Below are 22,241 nucleotides of genomic sequence, written 5' to 3' on the forward strand. Positions count from 1 at the left end.
ATTGCTTGATTGCAGTCCTCTCAAACACTCCTAACTGGGTTTTTAGTCACTTGTATGTAGCATTGCTGCTCAGCTTTCCATCCACTCATTAGATTCCATTTAGTTGTTCAGCTCCACTGGCTGAGACTGTAATGCATATAGTTCTCCCTGAAGCCATTCTGGCTGTGGTACCCTGACTGCACTGTTGTCTTGTGTTAGAGTTATCGTTTTTATTGAATTATCAAAAGCCTTACAATCCACGAAAGAGCATAGTTTAATGAAACCAGCCGAGAAGAGAAAACAATTGCAAGAAAAAAATAATTAAAAAGACATCAAAAGGTGCATAACTTGTAATAGAGGTGGAAAGCAAGCACTAATTGTAATGTATCAGACACATTTTCCTGCCTGTTGTACAGCCTTAGATATTTGTTTTTCTCTTCAGAAGGGTACGTTTTAGAATTGTATTTTAGTTCTAATGTTTAGGAAGGTACTGTGTATATAAGGATGTAATTGAATTCCTGGGCAAAAACTGTATGTGTGCTTATGCTACAAGCATTTAATTAAGGATTGTGTTCGAGGGATCTCTGTGATCTCTTTTAAGCACAACACCAGCAAATTATAACCTAGTGTTATAACAATGCCGTTTTCTTTCTTTGTTTCCTCTAGACATTCCTTGCCAGATGATGCAGGGGCGTGTTTTGATAAAGAGACAGGTGTGCTAGAAGTCCCTATGATGATACAGGTGGCAGATCAGGTTGGTAGCACTCTCATCCTCATTAGCCATTTACCATCATCTGGAACAGGGAGATATTAAAAAGGCATCAAACTGCTCATTATTAAATGCTCATTTTCCACTCAGGTGAAGCCTTTTCTTCATTCATTACACTGGCTGATTTTCATTTGCTCAACTCCTGTTGAAGTCTTTTAACAATTACTTGCAAAAGACTAATAAACTTAATGCATGTGGGCCAAATTAAAACACCATCCCAAGAGGGCAGTTATTTTGTTAGCACTAATGAGGTGCACATGGTAATGAAGGTTGTTTTTATATTGTTTAACCTTTTGGATGCCTTTTTTCTGCTTTGCTTTTCATTTTAAACTTTCTTGTATTTTGAACTTTTCTGGGTTTCAGTGGTTCTAATGGCAAGTTTGTCCAGTAATACAACTACTGATAATTGACCATTCCACATAAAACTGTTTGTCATCCACGGACAGTTCTTCAGTGTGCACAGAATATTCTGTTCTATCTCAGCCTGAAAGATGCAGTATGGTGAAATTATTGTGTACGGTTTTGGTCACCACTCTAAAGAAAAGATATTGCTGCTCTGGAATCTGTCAGAGAGCAGCTAGACACATTTTAGGGCTTAAGGGAATGTCCTACACTGATTGGCTGAAGGAACTGAACCTTCTTAGTCTTGAATAGAGAAGACTATGAAGGGTTCTGTTACAAGTATTCAAAATCTTCAAAGGCACTGACAAGCCCAACCTACCAAAATTCTTCAGAATGAGCACACAAGAATGAGGACACAGGTGGAAACTGTGTGGAAGTGCATTTTGAAACGAGAACAGGACACACCTCTTTATCCAAAGGGTTGTGGGAATACAGAACAAGCTACCCTGCCATGTTGTTAATGCAGACCCCCTGATATCTTTCAAGAAGAAGCTGGATGAGATCCTTGGATCAATTCACAACTCTCAAATGGGCTAGATGGAATGTCCTTGTTTTTGACCGTTCTTATGTTCTTAAGAAAATGTACTGTAAGTGTTTTACTGCAGACAGGTAATATTCCATTGCTAAAAAAGAACAGGGGAATAACATTTTTTTTTCATTTTAATATGAACAATTAATTAATCCATAAATACTGGTCACCATACACCTACAGTATCTGGTAAAAACGTTAAAGAGTTAAAGATCTGCCTTCCCACTGCTACCATACGGAGTCCTGGTCCATGGCCCCTTTCATCTGTTTGAAGGTTTTCAATATATTGCTCCTCTCCATCCTGTGGGAGGGTGTATGTCTTCAGTTTGCACTTTAAAGTGCCCCATGTGCTACAAATGTAATTCAGCAATACAACATAACACAGACTCCATAATAAGGATTGAATGTAGTTTGCTTACTTATCAGAAACTGCAGATTTATTGAGCACAGTGATTACTCCGGAGACTTCCTTTAAATCTTTGTATAATGCCAAATACTATCTATTATTAATGCTGTTTCTCTTTTTATATGCAGCAAATTCTCCCACTTGGTTCTGAAGCATCCAGTCCCTTCTATGTGTGCTTATAGTGAAATATTCTAAACAGAAGATTTTGACATGAAACATTTACCCTCTTCTTACCTTTAACATTTTGTTTTCTGGGCAAAACTAACAATTTGAAAGCTACAAGTGGATCTAGTTGAATTGACATGCTTTCTTAAATACTGTTCCTTTGGATCATGTTTTATTATAAAATTGAAATTCAACTGTTTCACATTTGCAAATTATGAAGTATGTCTCAAAAAGCACTTTTAAATTTAAAACAACTTTCACCACAGCCATAAAACAGGAATATTTAAATGTAAAAAAAATGAAGTTACAGGCAAAGAACGCTTTGGAGTATACATCATTTTCTCTGCCTTTATTCCAACTTTAACTTTCTATTTTGATTTGAAACTAATAACACAATGCTGTGCCTGACAGTTTGTGGGAAATAGCACCCTCCTGTGGATCACAATATTCATATTTTTTAATCCCTATCAATTATATTTATGCAACGGAATCTATAAGGTTTACCTTTTCATATATGACTAGTTTCTTTGTTTTAAAAGCTGGTTGAATCTTACACCACCCTTGTGAGTCCTGCTGTCAGGATTAGAGAGTTCCTTTGGCTTAGAAATGCCACCCTGCCCATCTCAACAGTGCGAGAGGCTGGCGTTTGGATGACCTCATTGCCTCATGACCCAAAATTTCATAAGGCCAGGAGACACCTGCAGAGTTCACACCTGTCCTTGAGCTCCACAGCCTGGCATTCACCCCGGTGTACATTTCAGGTGCAACCGTGCATCAGCATTGGAGCTCTGAATCTGAAAATGATGAGTAAACAAGGTTGAATTTTTTGCAGGGCTCCTCAGAAGTAATTAAACCAGGTTTGAGTCATTCACAGCAGTGACTGAGAATCAGTGAGCTTACACACTGTGTGGAAGAGATCAGCAATCCTAGCCTAGATGACTCCAGCAAATACCCAGCAGAGACACCTTATTAGGGAGCTCGGAGATGTGACATTATTGGAGATCTATTAATCTATTTATTGAGTTTTTTAGGAATCTGTTGATATTTCAACCACTAAATGTGTGGGTTTTTTTTGCTCTATAAGATCTTGAAACTCAATAGCAGTTTTAGGACCAAAAAACATGGTATAAAAACTACTTTGACAAGAATATGTGTTTTTTATTTGCTTGTTTATGGAATTTCCTGGTCCAGGGATTTAATATAGTCAGTAAATACAAGATGTTTTATATGCTAGACTTTTCTGAGTCATGTGGCTCCTGATACCAGTGAAAAACATGTGTCTTGGGTAACATTGTTAAAAGTACAGTAGTTAAATGACAAATGTGACTGTTCAGCTTTCTGAAAGCAATTAGGATATTTTAGAATTTGAATTGCCTCTGGTGTTGAGCTCATAAGCAGGCCTGTCATGTCTGACAGAGTGCCATACGGTTGGTGGATTTGGTCTCTGAAAGACTGCCTTTTAACTGCTGGATCACAGTTCCTCTCACTGTGAGTCACATTCACGCTGCGACACAGCAAGGTTGTTTTTCTTTTTTGCTGTTTTTGTTTCACTGCAAAGTACATGCATGTCATTTCTGAAATGAAAAGATTGTGCAGACAAAACGGTTCGTCTGTGTTGCCAGCTTTGATGAGTACTTTGCTAAAACAGAAACTTTAACGTGATGCCAAAATCTGAATTGATATTTAACTGAATTTTAAACTGAATGTATTGTTAAGAGTCTGAAATCATTTTTTGAACACGAAAGTCATTTATTCTGGTTTGTTTCCATTAAGTGCTATTAATTTACAGGTTTGTGCATAAAGTTTAGTCTGTCCCAAAAGATGAGAGGCTTTATGAATGCAAATACTTTTGTGTTTCAGGCCCATCCTGTACCATTCACAGTCCACGCTGTTGTCACAACATCCGACTTGGAGTTTGGAAGGAAAGGGTTAGATTTTGGCCACTGTTCCATCTATGAGTCAGTCTGGACTAGTGTCCTCCTCAGCAACCATTCCCTTCTCCCTCAGGATTTTGGGTTTGTCGGAATCCCAAAGGTAAGAGACTATATCTGCACAGAGACAGTTTTATAACCTAAACTAGCACTGTGCCTTGATTGCTGAGTTTTTTCAAGAAGCTGGGTCTAATTATTCCGAACTGTAATTATCGATGTGCTGTTTGTTGAATGTACCCAGATTTTTAAATTGTTACGTGCACTATCATGAAATACATGTTAATGTGTAGGTAGAGCCTTTTGAATTTGCTAGATTTAGAGCCCCATCTAGGTGAACTATAATGGTACTACAGATACATAGACTTTTTTCATGAGGAGAGGTTATGTAGGGATGCAAGAAGTTGCAGTGCAGTTCAGTTTAATTTTATTACAGGACACCATCCAGACAGCTAGCAAAGTGACACTATGTTCTTTCATTCCTCGGTTCTTAAAGCATAGGGACTTTCTTCATGCTTTTATACCCTAAGACAGCATGAACAGACTCCTTTGTTACAGTTCATGTTGTGTTAGGGAAAGGGACACATTTGGGGAAAATGTATATTAGAAACACAATAATAATATTTCTGATCTCCATAAAAGCTAGACTGGCCATGCCCAGTTGTCAAATATCTCTCATAATACCAGTTGGTTTAAACACCGTCTCAGTCTCTAGAGCCCCTCAGTCTGTGCTGCATCTTACAAAAATCCAGTACAGCTCAAAAAACAATAATTCTGTACGTGGACTTGAGCTTCAGGAAAACGTCTCAATGAAAAAGAAGGAACTTGAGCACAAGAAAGTTTAAAGTAATATAGTAGCATCTGAAACATGATCCTTCTTAGTTTGTTTTTATGTCATCCCCAGTTTTAAGCAACATAAGAATCCTCTTTAATGGTCTATCTGCCATAATATTTTTTTCTTCAGTTTATTGATGTTCAGCCCAATGATGGCTTTGGCACTCTCCTTCCTTTGGAGACCTTGGAGGTTGATATCATTTTCAGTCCCACAAAGGCAAGGGAATACAGTTTTGAACTCATCTGCAAATCAGGAATCAACAGGTAACAGCAGGCTACCACATTCAAGAGCAATAGCAATTCTGTGATCACAAGCTTAATTTAATTGAAATTTGGCACTCCTGTTTTATATGATGTATCCAATGTGGAATTACCTAGATCCTCTTGTTAAACTTTGTCTTACGGGGTCTCCTGTACTACATGGTTGAGAATGAGGTGGACATTCTCCTCCTAATTAACCCTAACCTTACTCTAGTGGTGCTGCACCAGTAATGTCTGTTATTTGGGTAATTCCAGCCAAAGTCAGTGAGTGACCAGAAATAATTTTTATAGTTTGATTTTTCTTTATTAATTCACTGGCTAATTAGTGTGGGCGATTAGTGATTACCCCTGTTTGCATTCAAATATGTTGATGAGATACTTGAAGGTAAAGGTATTGGTGGAATACCTTTACTCATATATGTTCATTTTAATAAGCTGTATAACAGCTGAAAAGTGTGCACTGCTTTTTTGGGGGGACAAACTTCTTTAAAAATAACATCTTAATATGTATAATATTTACTTTGCTTTACGGAGGTTTGAATAATGTTTTACACCTCAATACCTCACTTCTCTAATTTTTTCCATGATTGTTCTGTACATTCTTCATGGTTTAGAAGTTCAATATATCAGAAAGGTTAGAAAAAATTACATAAACTTGGCCTGCATCTACATTTTTTTCCGCAGTGAAAATTTTAGCAACATCCCATACAGTATGTCTTTTAACAGTTGCCCCCTTTTTTTTACATTTAGAGACTTCAAACTGTCCTGCAGAGCAGTGGGTGTGCACCCTCCTCTGGAGCTGTCGCACTCTCGAGTGCAATTTGGTGCAACAGCAGTGAATGACATGTCCACTGCCACTCTGTATGTGGTGAATTCTCACACCAGCAGCAATGAGTTCACACACCCTGTGCCAAGAATAGGCAGAGGGGAGATTGCACCTGTGGGACCAACGTCATTTGAGTTCATCATTCCAGATAACTCGGACATCACCATCACCCCAGAAGTAGGAACAGTGATGCCAGGGAAGGTAGAGTACATCATTTCCTAAACAGTGACAGCTAAGGCTCATCACACAAAGCATGATGCAACCTGTTTTAAAAGCAAAGTCAGGAAAAATCGACCACCTGTGTCTGATCTCATTTAGAGAAAGCTCTGCTCAAATGGTAAGGTGCACTGGAAAACCTTCTCAGCTACAATGGCCCCATCACTTCCTGAAAAGGAACAGAACATACTACAAGTAGCTGCTGTGATTGACACCCGAAAAAGGCTCCACAGTCGAAATGTTGTGTTTCTTTTCTTCTCTTTTCAGCATGGAATAAACCTTTACTTGTTCCCTAGAAGATAGTCCTACATGTTGCAAATATAACCGGATAGCACTGATTTCTCGTACCTGATTCTGGCCATGTGTGTGTGTGTTTGTGCCTGCAGAGATGTTTAGTCCAGGTGTCCTTTAGGCCCAGTATCTCTGATGAGGCCATCAGGGAGGAGGCTGTCCGCTTACTGTGTCGCGCAGAGGAATTACGGGTGCAGGAACTGGAAACAGAAAAGGAGGCAGCGAGTGCCAAAAGAGCAGAGCTGGAGGTAATTGTAGGTTTTGAATTCTCTGTATTCAGGGCATTTTACTGTCTGTTCCATCTACAGATCAGGTCCAGATGACTGGAGGCTATTTTTGTATTTCAGGGTTAGAAAGAATCGGCATTGATGAGCGCATTTCAAACCACCATGAAAGTAAAATGTATGCAGTAATGTGGACAAACCTCCAATTTAGATTACAAAATAGATTACATTTCCAGGTATGCACAACCTGGCATTCCTGTTATTATCTGTGGTTCAGAACAAGGCAACAAAACATCTGGTGACTTCAAGCGACCCTGTTACTGTATATTGTAAATAAGCAGGGCTGTGAATATACCTCTTTTAATCCAATAGAGATATTGCTCTTAACTCCGAGACGGCTTTGCCAACAGATACTACTCACTTGTTAACTCTGCATGCAGATCATGTTGAAAAGTCTGCTGCACAACCTGTGCTTACTCACTCATACGTTGCAGTACATTAGTCATGGCAGTGACTAGTGAGCAGGAAGGGCCACCTCACGTCGCAATTCTCACATGTTCTCGCTCTCGCCCATGGCGAGACCAGGGCTTTGCGACAACATAACGACTATACCATACTTTCACAAAGTTCACAATTTTGTGCTTAATTAGGAATTTTGTAATACCGTTTTTTTCCTTAATAACCGGTCTGAGAAATAGGGACTGAAGTTACCCTTTATCTAGATTTTAATAAACATCTTGTACCCCTACTGATTTCAGTCAAGACCTGTGTTTTCCAAAGTTCCAGTGTCGGTGAACTTTTTGATAATTGTTTACATTTGTGTGATCTTACATTAAAAGTATTGTACATTTCTAGAATTACTGCAGACCAAAACTTTGAAAATATATTCCATGCATAATGGTTTTAGGCATTAAATTATCTATATTAATTTTCCATTGGCATTAGCTCCTGTGAAATTTGGCAATCAGACCCAAAAGGATGTAGAGTTCAAGAGATATCATAACAGCATGTTGCAAGATGTGGAGTCTTTGGGGATTTTAAAACGTTGAACATCTGCTGGGGATAAGTTATGCCTAAAAAAGCTTAATTACATTATCTTATTTTCTTAAAACCTTGTTCAGAGTAAAAAAGAAGCTCAGTCAGAACTGAAAAGGGGGAAGAAGCAGCCAAACCCAGCTTCTGCCAAGACAGCGGTGAAAGAGAGGTCCAGCAAAGTGTCAGTGTCCCCCAAAATCTGCAGCCCCTTTGAGCCCCCCAACCCAAGAGATATCCATCCAGAGTAAGTACTTTATGCCGTGCACCTGGCTGGTAGTCATGGTATTCTTCCAAAATTAGCTGTTGTCCTCTGAAGAAATAATGTGATAACAGATTTATACTTTGTTTTGTCATTAGCTTTCTGCTGTGCATAATTGCTGATGACAGTGCTCCTTGTCATCAGCAGTTATGCTGTGCATCAGCAATTGCCTTGTCAACAGAGAAATAGTGTGTCTGACTACAATGTTGCTTACTTTTCCAGATTTGGAACAGATTGGGGTGAGATCTGTAAATTCTAGGCCTAAAATAAAAGGCGCAATATAATTATAAAACCCTTCCTCATCTGTCTTTGCAGGCTAAATTAAGCTTGATTAAGAGTACCAAGTTCTTAATTAGAGCAAGAAATATGTATAGTATATTTTGGAAGTAGACTGTTAATAAAATATTTAGGAAGTGACCATGTTTAATGTAAGATATTCTGATTGGGCTGCTATGTACAGATATAAATACTGTACCTACACACATAATTAGGATACATAATAATGTTACTTTTCACTTCTGAGATTCAGGTTTTTAGGTACTGGTATGGTGATCAGTGATAAGATTTTCGTTGTTTTAGGTCGGACACCTTTGCTGCTGCTAAGACTTCCCTGCTCCGTTCTTTCACAGACTGTTTTAAGAGCTACACCGTCCCCTGCTTTGTAGCTAGTGGAGAAACTACAGACAGCAAAAATCCAGAACATCTGCAATACAGGTAGAGCTGTCTCTCCAACATCTTGTTTCTCAGAACCCCGAAGAATCTCGCAGTCTTTTTTCCTTCAGCAGTCAAATGAGAGCAGATATTTGAATGGAAAATGATCATTTCCTATAAATGTCCAAATATCTGTTTTTAAAGGGTTTATCAATGCCATTCCTCCTATGCTAGTTCAGCCTTCTATTATCCTTAAAGCACATGATAATATTGTTCTAATTGTGCAGTTCAAGTAGGCAGCTGTGTCAGCATGCGTAGGCTGCAGAGGAACAAGTAAAGGTTTATTTCATGCTGAAAAGAGAAGAAAAATGTTTCGGCGGTGGAGCCTTCTCTGGCTGTGAAGGCTCGAAGGAGCCTCCACAGCCGAAATGTTATGCTTTCAAAATGGAATAAACCTTTACTTGTTCCTTATTCTAATTGTGGCCTGCTTCACTGAAATAGTCAAAGATCCTATTTTCTATCAAATTTTAACAGCCACATTACAGTAGATAGTGGATAGATATGGCACCCACCTTGAAACAGCTATTGTTTTACTGTGATTTCCTGTGCCAGAGGTTACTGTGTACTGCTAGAGCTCTCTGACCCGTCACTCTGTTCAATAGTCCTCACAACACTCTGTACCTGGAACTGCACTGCCCCATAGTGAGGCCCCCTCTAGTGGTTGTGTCGGACAATGGCAGGACGTCTGTGAACTTCAATGAGGTGGCAACAGGTCAGAACATACGGATATTTTTGATGATGCCATTGTTTTAAACAGAAATGAGAGTGTTATATACAGGTACTGTACACAGTTTCCCCTAATTTCATCTTTAGTTTTGTCACGCCTATCAAAAATGTGTTAAGATGTATTTTAAGAGGACAAATACTGCAATAACAAAACAGTGGACTATTCAGTTTTAAATGTTTAATCCAATTCAGTCGGGATAAATCTTACTAGTTCTAGATCTAAGTATCTATTAAAACAGTTCTCAGGTAAATAGAGGGTGATGGGAAAACTGACTGAATGTCAATGAACTCTTAACCTGAAAACAAGGCTTTCCACATCTATAACGTAGAAAAACTTAAAATGGGCACAGTTTACACACATCAGTAATTTAAGGGGTGGTTCAGTATTTCTCCTGTGCCCTGTATCTGGATCTGATTCATTCATTTGTTGTTCTATCTTTGTTTTTTTCTCTAAAGGCCAGAAAGTAGTACGCAGGGTTACAATACAGAACATTTCTCAAGGCTCTCTGGATGTATCCTTTGTTATCAGCTCACAGGAGAGCTGTGCCTGGAGAATGAGGTCTCTTTGTCCTGTGCATCGAAAGGGCTTCAGGGCTGCAGAAGCCACGCGAGTCACACTCGGCTTGTGATAAGATAAAGCAGATTGGGAATGATAATGGCGATTGTGTCTCACAGACTTTTTTTAATTAAGGAGGGTAGCACAGATTTTAAATGGGACTGAGCACTGTCAAGCACTGACTGTAGCTACTGATGAAACCTTGTTGTCATATAGTAACTGATTAGCTGAATTTATCAGGTAATAAAAGACTTCTTTCTGAAGGCCATGTCCATGTTCTTACAGCGTAGGCTCACCATTAGGTTGTGTTGAACTAGATTGTGTCAAGTCTGGCTTTATGCTTCTTTACTTCCTACAGCGTTTGCTCAACAAATTTGCCAAAAGGGCATTGTTATGTTATTGAAGGTAGCTATTAATCATGATTGGTAATAATTCATGCTGTAATAGCAATAGATTAATATAATATAATGAAATATTAAAAGAGCAATAGTCCTTAGCCAGTTGTTTTATCAGTTGAGTTCATCACATCTTGATCCCAGTGGGCCCTTTCTGCTTTTGAACGCACTTAGGCGTCTCGAACCTGGAGCCATGCATACCCTCCTCATCTCTTTCAGGCCCGCTCAAGGCAAAAAGGTATGTTATGTTCTGCATTATGCATTGTAAAGGAAACCAAGCACTTTGTTTCTCATTAAAGGTACGCTGTGAAAGCAAGGACGTAAAGTTTTGCACACAGTTACTGCTCTCCGAATATCTAGTTGCTGCTATGTTTAAAAAATCCAGTATCATTCTTATACACAGGAGGCTGAGACACTGAGGAAGAAGCTAAATGAAAGGCCTTATGTTGTAAAGCTGTTCTGAGCTGGGAGGGCAGGAACACAGAGAAAAGAGGAGAACTGAGCGGTAGATTTGACAGGAGTTAGTAACAGCCGCTTTATCTCTGCAGTGGATTGGTCTTACAGTACAGAACCAAAGCACTCAAAGAACTGAGTGGGTAAAACCCTCTAAAATTTCAAATCACTTTGTTACATGATTTTCATTTCATGGGAGCTTCAGAGGTTTTTCAGTATTTCAAAAAGGTTTTTTTGAAGAGCCGAAGCCGCAATTCCAATTAGAATTTATGGAAATTATTGCCAACATTTATTGATGCATGGTATTCATTATTAAATTAATCACAATAAATTCTTCAAATGTCAGAATGCAGTGTTTCCTACATTTTAAAACCCTTCATAAGTGTTACTTTTTCAGTACTATGAGACCCTGCAGATCCAAACTAAGAAGATGACCCTTCGTCTAAACCTCTGTGGTATCGGATTACAACCCACTATCAACTGCTCTGTTGAAGGAGGACTCATCAGTTTTGGATATGTGTTAGAGAAGGAGAGTGCTACCCAGATGTTTAAGGTATCAACAGTCATTTAAATGACAGTTTATTGTTATACTGTCAGTTTATTGTCATAGTAACAGAAAAAGGCATTGTTTTCAAAATGAGCAGAATGTGAAGGACAGACAGATGAACCATTGAATTAATACTTCCTTGTTTTTTAATGACAATGCTATTGTATATAACTGTTGTGTTTGTCCCCATTGTATTTTAGCCATGTATCATTGCTTTGTTTTTCATCTTAGGTTTTTGCCAGTGTTTCCTTCACAAATCTGTGTATTGATATTTATTAACAAAACAATTTTAATTCAGAAGCAGCAACGTCATCTGTTAGAGGCAGAATGGATTCTTTGGAGCTTGTGAAATTCAAGTAAGGGAGGACAGCAGTTCATTTCCAGTCATCATTAGCTGAGCAGAACAGTCCTTTCCATTTTCCTGTCCGAGACAGAACAGAAGACATCTGAAATAAAATTACATAGTAGATAAGTACATAAGAACAGTTACAAATGAGAAGAGAACGAAAGCCCATCTTGGCCGATTGATAGTAGTTAATTGATCCAAGGATCCATATGTTTCTTGAAACCAGGGTATCAACTTCAACAACATGACTGGGGTGTTTGGTCTGTACTCCCAGAATGCTCTGAGTGAAGACGTCCCTCCTTTGCTCGGTTTGAAATGCACTTCCCTGTAGTTTCCACTTGAACCCTCTCATTCATGTTTCACTGTTTATTCTGAAGACTTATGCTGGGATGACTTTGTTAGTGCCTTTTAGGATTCTGCATGTTTATATCAGGTCAAATTGTAGGCTATCCGTCTAAATATAGTTTGACCCATTTAAATCACACTGTAACTTTTGTTTTATTTAGCTGCACAACACCTCTTCCCTCCTGGTGAGCTACAGTCTGAAGCTGGAGAGCTTGTCAAATTCCACTCATGAAGGTCTCCCACCATTCCTCGCATCAGGCTTGCAGTCCCAGGCTCCTGTGGGTAAGATTTCCTGGTTCAGTCAGGAGTGGTATCTGTCTATCCATTTGGCTAGCTAGGTAGCAAAATGGTTGTATCATTTTTCTATACAACTTTCAACATAATTCTTGAATTTAGAAATAATTTGTTTCAAAGTAATTTTCTTTATTATTGAAAAAAAAATCATTATATGAGATGCGAATCCTTAAGGTGACTTCTTTCAACTCACCGTGGGTACTGATCAGCATTGTTAATGGTAAATCCACTTAAAACGATAAAGCGAAGAAAATTGAGAAATACAGAACGGAATTTTTTAATTCACACTCTAGTGTAGGGTTAGGTACCAAAATTTAAACAGGATTTTTTTTAATATCCATGAATTAGAATATCTCTTATTTCAAACATACTGTCTGCCAGAAAACAGCGTAATTCCTGATGCTGCATTAAGGCAATGATAAATGTGGAAGCTGAGTTAATGCCGTTTCCCTCCCAAATTATTAGGTACTCAGAACTACAGTGGCCTCAGCGTGTTCAGCGTGTCGCCCATAGAAGGCACTATTTCCCCAGGGAAGAGCCAAGATATCACTGTGACTTTCCAACCTGACCACGAGAGCCTCTTTTACTCAGACAGGCTGAAGGTGGAGCTCATGAACAAGGTAACAGTGTTTATGCTGTGTCTTTCATACCCCTGTTATTCATACCCCACCTTCCTAAATTTCAGTGTATGATGTTATTTCTACCAGATCTTGAATAATTCATTGCAGATGAGTATTAGTCGCTTAAATAATTAAAAACAATTAAAAAGCTAGTAATAATGAAAAAGATAGTTCTCAAGTAAGAGAGACTGGAATGAGCAAATGTTAAGCGCTGTTTTATATCAGTGCAGGAATAAGTTGGAATAAATAAGAAAGGAAAAAATAACTGCTTTGGCTTGTAATACAAACCATTTCATGTGTCATTTCATGAGGTTTCCTTTTTTAGAGTTGACAATTCTTATTTTGTGGAGACATAACATTCAGGAGTTACTCTATTTCTTCGTGTTTTAAAAGGATAATGGTGTCAGAAACTAAATGCTTGAACTTTGTGTGTTGGTGTCACAGTTCTTCTGTATTTTATTATTCCATTTTCATTATGATGGCTTTTTTTCACTTAATTTGGAACAGAAACTAATTCTAGTGTCAAAATGATGTGCTTACACAGGTGAGAATAATGTCACTGTGCTGACAGTAATAAATTTTAGTGTGAGTATACTAAGTGATTACATGGTATGAAGGAAGGTTTATGAATTGAATATAATTGTTCATTATCTAGGTGCCTTGAGGATAGTATAACCAGGTTTCTTCAGGAACCATTAGAGTGAAAACAGTGTACATTTTAAAAAGGCAGTCAGGGTTTACATTTAAAATTGGCATGGGCATGTAATCCAGAGACCCTGATCCAATTTATTCTAGCCTGTAGCTTGAAGTTCACAGCTAAAAAGTCTAAACTACTTTATTGTTTTTTATGGGTTGATCTGATTCTGTCAGCAAAGGCTAACTTTCATGTAGACAAATAAAAATATTTTCCTGATCCTACTGTCAGTGGCCAGTAGCTGGATGTATTGTCACTCTCACCCTCATCGTCCCTTGCATAACTCTCTTGGGCTTCTGAGTAAACAAGGTCAACACAGGGTTTAAGATTAAAAACAAGTGTGTGTGGGAATTGAATCACCCATGTCACGGCTTCACATGCTGTAAGTGTTTCAGGTATCTCTTAAAATAGCAGGTTCACCACAAGGTCATATCTCTTGTCTGCCCATCATCGGGTGGCATTTATCTACTCTTTAGTCTTACACTTGGGGTCAACAAATCAACAAAATCTTTTTAATCCACGTTTATTCTATCAGCAGAGAAGTTATTCAGCCATTGCCTGGACTCTCAATGCCATGATCATGCAGACATAGTTAACGTATTAACTAGGAGTCTGTACTTTTTAGATAATAACTTATTTTGAGAATACACACCGCAAATTAACAGGAAAATGTGTTTTAATATTTGGTGTTTAGAAGTTCAGAAGAACATTATTTAATGAATCCATATAAGTGTTGATTTAAATTGATACAAAATCTTATTGCTTTTGTTTTAACGATCATGAGATGCCGGAAAGCAGGGACTTCACAAATCAAACCTCCTTATTGGAAACTTAATAGTGTCAGCAGTGCATCTATTATTCCACAATAGTGTGCAATAGTCCCAAGAGTTTGAGACACTTGGGAAAACTCCACACACGGCAAAAGAAGGCTGTGTGCCATCTTTCATAGTTTATAGTTTACCCTGACTTTTGCTGTGCTGACAGTATCATTTGCTACCACACACAAGCTTTTTTAAAAGTTCCGTTTGATTACATAAGGTGCACCAACTTTCATCATTCAAAATCATCCTGCATGAACAGTGAAATGGTAATTTTTCAGGAGGAAAACTCATAATATCAACTTGGCACGACTAAAAGTATACCTAGCATAAATCTGTGGTCTTTATAATTGAACTATTTATAAAAGAATGGTTACCAATTCAAACTTATCAGTGCACAGCTCCAGGTGTTCTATTTAAAGTTTGCAGCTTTAAAGTGTCCAGTTTTGGATAGTAACACACAATGAGGCCTCAAGGTGACAAAGTGATGCATTAACTTTAACTCTACCCTAAGTAATCCAGAGACATACCCCACGTTACAGAATGGCAGTGCATACAAAACTTCCCAGCCTGCCATAGCTAGCTGTGCTTTCTGATGGAAGAAAAGTTGGATGGTCTGCGTTTTTTTTTTCGATTTTTTTGGACGGTTTCTTCTTTTTCAGCAAACAGTGCAGGAGGTGCAGCTGAAGGGAGCAGCAAGGAGGCACACTATGTATGTTAGTGGAGGAGACCCCCTGGATGTCCCTGTAGAATCCCTGGCTTTTCTTCCCCCAGATGAAGAAAGCACAGGTTAGTCACATTAAAGCTTCTCATAGGGGTGTATTAAAAGACAATAACGTTCTTCAGTATAGAGTAAAAGGGTCATGAGCAGTGCAGTTTTTCTCAAACAGTTTGGTTAATTACCTTTGCTTTTTATACACCCATTTTCAATCTGTTCATTAGATTTTATCACACCATTACGGCATCAGTTATTTTTGTTTTTATGGGTGTTAATTTCTGTTATTTTTATTGAACAAGACAAATTCAGACTACAAGACTACATAGTGTGTGGGTTTTACTCTCTGCACCTCTGCCCCACTTGCAGAGCTTGAGAGACCACCCCTGCCTGTACTCCTGACCCTGAAAAGTGTCTACAGCGAGAGCACAGTGCCCCCAGCAGTCCGTGAGCTGGAAGTGGGATGTATTCGGAGCACCCAACCCATGGTTAAGAAGGTAGCTTCTCAAATTTTCCAGCTTGATCACAGTCACAGCAGCCATAATCTTAAACTTTCATTGTCAGCAAAGTGTGTAAAACTAGATGGAAACACACAGCAAGGAGATAGAATTCCTTTGGCTGTTTTGTTTGAAAGATATTTATATTTTTGGATAATTTGTAGATGCTAACAGTAAGAGTTGGCTCTTATCTGCAATTCTTCTTGGATTCATATGGTTTAAATACAAAACCATCATAAATCATTATTTGGGACTGCATCACTGCTAAATTAATTATTCCCTCTTTAATGCTGAGGTGTGGATGTTTTTAATCAGAAACCATTTGTATTTGAGGATTATAATTATTATCTGTAGGTAAACAGCAACCTGAGAGTTTTCTTTTTTGTGTGTATTCTGTGCGCTTAAGCAAAGAGCTGATTCATTGGCAATACTTTTTTTTCTGCTGCTGTGTAAACATTTTAGTGGATTATTACTCTGGGATGAGATTGGAAGTGTGGGTTTGTCTCATAAGGAGCTTATTGTTCACTGTCCAATCACTCTGCCTCAACAGAATGTGGAATTTGCTTTGGATAATCTTCCAGTCCTCCAGCAGAAGGGCTTCAGCGTGGATCCAGTAAAGGGAACAGTGGAGCCAGGACAGAAAAAAACCATAACTGTAACATGGGCGCCTCACAGTGGTCATAATGTGAGTGTACAAACTACTGTATAGCTGAAATTCAGATTGTGGTCTTTATTTCCATAAAGCTGAAAAACAAAATTTGTTATTGAAAATATTAAATTAAAAATGTTTTGATAACTTTCAGACCTGAAGAATCCATGTTTTTATTGTAATCCTGGTGTTTGTATTGTTGTGGTGTTATTGTTTTTAACGATTCACATTGATAAGACTTTCTTTGCTTCATTTTTCTCTTGCAGCTGACTCAGCCACTCTGTGTCTCAGTGCCACTGACTGTGAAAGGAGATGTAACTGAGATCTACAACATCACTCTTTTGGCCCTTGTAGTGAGAGCACCTGAGTCAGGCTCTGAAAGATAAGGGCAGTGTTTGCAGCATTCAATTTTCTTCCCATTTGCAAAGATATAATAATAATGCCTATAGAGAAATAATCTGCATATCTAAGTAGGTGCAAAAAAGAAAAATGCATTTTCTAGTTGGGATTCATAAAAATGAATAACTGGAGAAACATTTCAGAAGTATGAATTGAAACATCACTTCTTTCAGGTTCACCAATGTGCATAAAACTTGTTAAAAAGCATCATACTTTCTTAATAAAAGTGTTTATTTTACCCCATATTTTAAAGAGCAAAGAAATGCTCTGTGTTTTTCCTAATTCATATTCATACACTGGAAACATTCCTTCTTTAAAACGCATTCAGTTAAGGTTTTCAATATGGTTAAGAGTCCAGGTTAACACCAGAATACATTCAGACATCAGATTGCAGTAACCATGTTTTTTGCCTTGCATTTTAGTGCCTTAGATACAGCTAATAGCTTGTGTTTACAGTGCAAACTGTCCTGTTAAGACTTCTCCCACAACCCAAGATCAGATGGGAAAGAATAAGCCATCCCTTCCTTGTGGGAAGCATCCACATATCCATATTGACTGGCAGATAAAGAGATAATGAACGGAGCAAAGAAATAATGTTTTTGTGCGTTGATAGGGCGGTCAGCACTGCTGCCTCACATCCCTGTGGTTCTGGGTTTGATACTGGACAATGTGGAATCTGCATGCCCTCTCCTTGCTTTTGTGGGTTTTCTTCGGGTGCTCTGGTTTGCTCGTGTGTTCACTAGTGTCTCTACATTGTTCCTGTGTGCCCTCTGGTGAAATGACGTCTTGTCCAGGGTGAAGTCCCACCTTGTGGGCTGTGCTTCTGGGATGGGCTCCAGGCTTACCAGGGATAAGCGGTGCTCTGACAGCAGAGGTTTTTGTTTCGTTGTGTAATGAAAGAGTGTGTTCTTTTACACGGGAAGCGGCAAAACCTCTTTGCACAGAGATGAGACAGAGTACATTTCACTTGCTGCTGAGAATGACTTAGAACGTCCACACCCACTTCCAGATTGAAACCTGCCTTTCGCGTGAAAATGGAAACATTATCTTGGGCTACATGAGTAGGCTTGGGAACATGACTGGAAACAATCTGACTCCAAACTCGGTTTTGTGTGTCTCTTGCGTCCTCAGCCATGATGATCCGTAAATATTTAGGTTGGACGCTTTAATTTTATGCCTCCAGGTTAAGTATATATTTGATCTTTCATTCAAAATGTTATAGGATTTATCAGTAGAGATATTATTCACTTCTAAAGATACAGTATTTGCTTCTCTCCCAATGATGTTTAAAAACCGTCTGGGCAGGCGCAGTAAAATTTTCAAGTGATCAGGCATGAGATTTATAGTCCAGCTTTATTACACTGACTTAACATCTATCAGCAGCTAAATTTTAGAGTGTTCTTCTGGTACTTTAAAGTGTTCGATCAAACACAGCGCAACCTGATACAGCAGGAATTTCTGTTTGTATTCTCTTATGTGCATGTTCTCTGTGCATAGAAGCTTTACACTCTCCACAGGGCTGACATGCGTGATCATATTGGTGATGTCAGCTGGAAAGAGGGTCTTCCAGGGCTAAACAAGGTAAAACTCAACAAGGTGGAAGGCCATGTTTCATTGGACTCAAGCAACACGGCTTGAGTAAAATTAAAATTCACATGGCCGTCTTATTACCTGTGTGTAGCTGGATGTCAGAAAACCTGTCCTCCTGTCTCATTCACCTGCAGGTATACTTTCATTAGTTGTATCGGGAACCCCGGCTGGGACTCAACTTCTAAGTGAAAAGTGCAGTTTGAAGAATAAATATTGACAGCTTTTCTTTGGTTGGTTTGGCACACACAGTATCTGAAACACAAAAACAGTAGGTCACTGCTCTTAGAAGTCCTGCATCTTTCACACAGTGGAAAAACCTGTATTAGAACAGTGTTTCTCAACCTGGAGGGATAGGAAATCCACTATCTTCGCCTAAAAATGAATTTACTTATGAGTAAAATTGCTTAGATCTGTTGCTGGATAAATATTCTTAGGTTTTTATATGTTTAGGGCGATCACAGACACCTTTCTTGTGAGCTTATTTTCTTCTTTAAAAGATGATGTATTAACGTTCTTTTGAAGTAACAGCAGGACGACCTGCTGAATGTGAAAAGCTAGCCTCCAGAACTGCTGCTGTACTGGCTTGTATGATGAGTGACAATAGCAGTGAAGCTCTCAGGTGGAAGCTATGCAGAATGACATAAGCTTGAATGATCTGTGGAAAATGTCCTCTGGCCCTTAGTTTAAAATAAAAAATGGTTAGAACAGACCAAGGATTTACTGTTTAACTGCTTTGGGTTATTTGTGCATGCAGTAGATGTCAGATGTCTTGGAATAATTGGGGAGAAGATCACGTTCAGGCTGTTCAGGCAAAGGTGCTGCACATTTGCCTTATTGTTGCCTGCAACATGTTTTCTAGTGCAGAGCCAATTGCTTTACGCAAACCAGTCACACGAAGGATTTCCGTTCACCCATACTGTTTACACATCTCTAGTATCCTTTTCACTTTGTTTTGGAAAAATGTGTGTACAATTAAGGCAGTAGGATGTGTCATCCTTCAGCAGGTCACTGGTAAAAACCGGAAAGCATTAAAAAGCCCCATTTACAAGGAAAGTCTGATAAAAACTGAATGAAGGAGGATTTATAAAATTTTCCGTAATATGAAACCCAGATCAGCGATTACTCTTACTGTTTTGTTGCAGGTCTTTGGTATTCAAGCTGCTTTAGTCTAAGGCTGGAACGCTCTGCATGGTTCTCAGTGCTTAAACATGGTCTCTCAATGCAAGTCTATGCATCCCTGTCCTGGATATTCTGACAACACCTTTTATCTATGTATCTAGGCCTGTGAACAGGTGTAAATAGAGTACTTTTGCAAGCAGAACAGCTATTTCAACTCACCTTAAGTTCACCTCTCCCTGTACACTAGGGAAAAGGAGGGTGGATAGTCTTGGCCTCAATGTCACTAAGTCACTTCTACCTGCACATTATTGCCTCTTAAGATAAGGTAGGAAAATTACATTAACTATTCTTGCCTTAGGATCCATGGCTAATGCAGTATCAGGAATGCTATGCTTTTTTTTTTGCAAACAAAGTCTCCCCTGGGACTCATGTCTCAAATATGTATATACATCTTTCATGCAGTATCTGAAGCGTGTGCACATGTGATCAAGGTGTCCATTATAAATGCTAAAATGTTTATTTGGTTTTATGTGCTTAACCATCTGATAACACTAGGATAATTTAGCCTTCTTGGCACCATAGATATTCTCTGGCAACCCATTATAACGAACCTCAGGGGGCAGTAAGAATCATCTTAATATTATGGTTAATTATATAACTGATCAAGGCTAGCATAATTGGTGCTTTTGTGGTCAGGACACATAACAGCAATTTCATCTGGACTGTCTTTCTAGATGTGTAATGTGTTAGGGATAAATAAACACTTGCTTAAGTAACATAATGAGATAGAAATAAAACAGTACTTTTCAGAAAAACAAAAATTCACTGTTCAATCAGTTTAGTCAAACATGAACTCCTTTGTATCTGCTCTGGGGCTGTATATATAGGTGCCTTTCTACGTATCAATCATTACATTACAAAAAAAACAGCAAGCCTTCAGCTTAAGACTTGGGAAATGTGTATAACACAGTGAATCCGGTATAGATTTCAGGCTCTGGCCACATTCTGTTCTTTTTAGGAAAAAAAAAACGTTTTGACTTTCCAAACATTTAATAACTAGGGTCCTAAATCCTGGTTCTTAGAGGCGTTTTGGGTTTTGGGGTTCCCTTTAAATCAGCAATTGATTCAATTTAAGCTGGGCTTTTTATGTATGGCTGAGGCTATTCCTGATTTAAATAAAAAACCCTCTGAGCTGCCTACCCACAAATATAAATGTTATAAACTAATGCAATATCTGCTGTAAGCATTAACGACAAAGAAAGTCTTGAAAGATGTTTCAAGACTTTTTCTACAATGTCATTGTGGTGAAACTAACACTTTTCCAAAGAAAGCTTTTTTTTTCCCTTGTCTTCCCTTACTCTGTCTCATAGTCTTATCATCTACTGTCAAGACAGGTACCGTTTGTCTCTTTCTCATATAGTGAATGCAGTTAAACAAAAACCCAACCAATTTAAAAACAACAAAAACTAAACATCCTTTGGTATATCTCTTGATGTTATAAGCTACTGTATTTTTTTCACTCCCCTTAGGGGGCCTGAATTAGAAAGGTTTTAGCAGGGTTCGGGGTTTTAGTAGGATTTGGTTCTGCGTCTCATTCGTGGATCAATATTGCTTTTTCCACCATGAGAAAAGGTCAATTCCTAAAACCTGTAAGCTTCTAAAATGTAGCATTCTTTAAACCATGACATCCACTGCCCAGGATTTGTGTTATTTGAAGAGTTTGAGAAACTTGCACAAAAGGGTCATCTACTGTTTAAAGAGGAAATGGCCTTGCATTAAGAAAACCAGACATTAAGGCAAGACCTGCTGTTTCCGAGTGGAAAAAGTCCCAACTAGGAGCTAGTCAGGCTCTGCAGCTGAATACTTGGGGGTTCCTCAGCTCCTGTTTCGTCTTCAAACTTATAAAAACCCTAGGAAAGTGCCTGTCATTGCTAGACGACCTTTTAATATCTGATGGTATTAACCCTTACTCAATGGTTATTGTTAATTACAACATCACAGGTTTTCCGAATTTTCCCAAGGACTTTACAAAGCTCATTAACTTGGTGTTCCTGTGTAAGATTTCTTTCATCTCTTCTTTCCCTATCTGTTCTTGTATAAGTAAGTCTTTTCAAGGCATGCGATGGGGCAAATGTCAAAGTTAAAAGCCATATCTGGACTTTATGCTTGCGTGAAAGAACTCGGCTTTCCTCTGCATTTGTTAATAGGATCAGTGTCAAAATCTATCTTATTTATATCTTATATATTATCTTGTTTTTTTTTCCCAAGTCTGTCATGCTATTCTCCATGTGGAAATTCAGCCATAGATTTGATAATAATTTTAAAAGTGAAGTTAAGCTTAACCCTACAGAATATCACTAGTTATCACCACATTTAATTTGTATTTTTATTACAAAGACAAAACACAGAAGATTGAGATAATTGAAATTATTTTATTTACTACTCCATTGCCCTTTCATAATTAATAGTTAATGAATAGAAACATGAATATGTATTTATTAACAAATCTCACATGAGTATTACTCATACCCTCATGCTTGTACAGTGTTTGTGTTTGCAGTAGGGAGTCTTTAAACTGCCAACTCCTTCAAAAAAAGCCACTGCAGTCATTTACCATCAATATTGATGTCAGAGCTTGAACAG

General features: G+C 38.3%; 1 protein-coding gene across 1 annotated transcript in view; it reads left to right on the top strand.

The window, feature by feature from the left end:
- cfap74 (cilia and flagella associated protein 74) overlaps window positions 1-17,125 on the top strand; it is a 52,478-nt gene extending 35,353 nt beyond the window's left edge. Inside the window, exons 22-38 of the mRNA XM_088937863.1 lie at window positions 646-733; window positions 4,111-4,284; window positions 5,143-5,276; window positions 6,024-6,300; window positions 6,702-6,854; window positions 7,952-8,109; window positions 8,704-8,838; window positions 9,438-9,547; window positions 10,018-10,073; window positions 10,631-10,750; window positions 11,363-11,518; window positions 12,365-12,485; window positions 12,963-13,117; window positions 15,292-15,418; window positions 15,714-15,841; window positions 16,392-16,526; window positions 16,757-17,125. Of these exons, the coding sequence (XP_088793989.1) occupies window positions 646-733; window positions 4,111-4,284; window positions 5,143-5,276; window positions 6,024-6,300; window positions 6,702-6,854; window positions 7,952-8,109; window positions 8,704-8,838; window positions 9,438-9,547; window positions 10,018-10,073; window positions 10,631-10,750; window positions 11,363-11,518; window positions 12,365-12,485; window positions 12,963-13,117; window positions 15,292-15,418; window positions 15,714-15,841; window positions 16,392-16,526; window positions 16,757-16,876 (2,347 nt within the window). The 3' untranslated portion in view covers window positions 16,877-17,125. The remainder of the gene's footprint in view (window positions 1-645; window positions 734-4,110; window positions 4,285-5,142; window positions 5,277-6,023; window positions 6,301-6,701; window positions 6,855-7,951; window positions 8,110-8,703; window positions 8,839-9,437; window positions 9,548-10,017; window positions 10,074-10,630; window positions 10,751-11,362; window positions 11,519-12,364; window positions 12,486-12,962; window positions 13,118-15,291; window positions 15,419-15,713; window positions 15,842-16,391; window positions 16,527-16,756) is intronic.
- Window positions 17,126-22,241: the final 5,116 nt, after the last annotated feature.

The sequence above is a fragment of the Atractosteus spatula genome, chromosome 20 (genome assembly GCF_055471065.1).
Source record: "Atractosteus spatula isolate fAtrSpa1 chromosome 20, fAtrSpa1.hap1, whole genome shotgun sequence".
NCBI lineage: Eukaryota > Metazoa > Chordata > Actinopteri > Semionotiformes > Lepisosteidae > Atractosteus > Atractosteus spatula.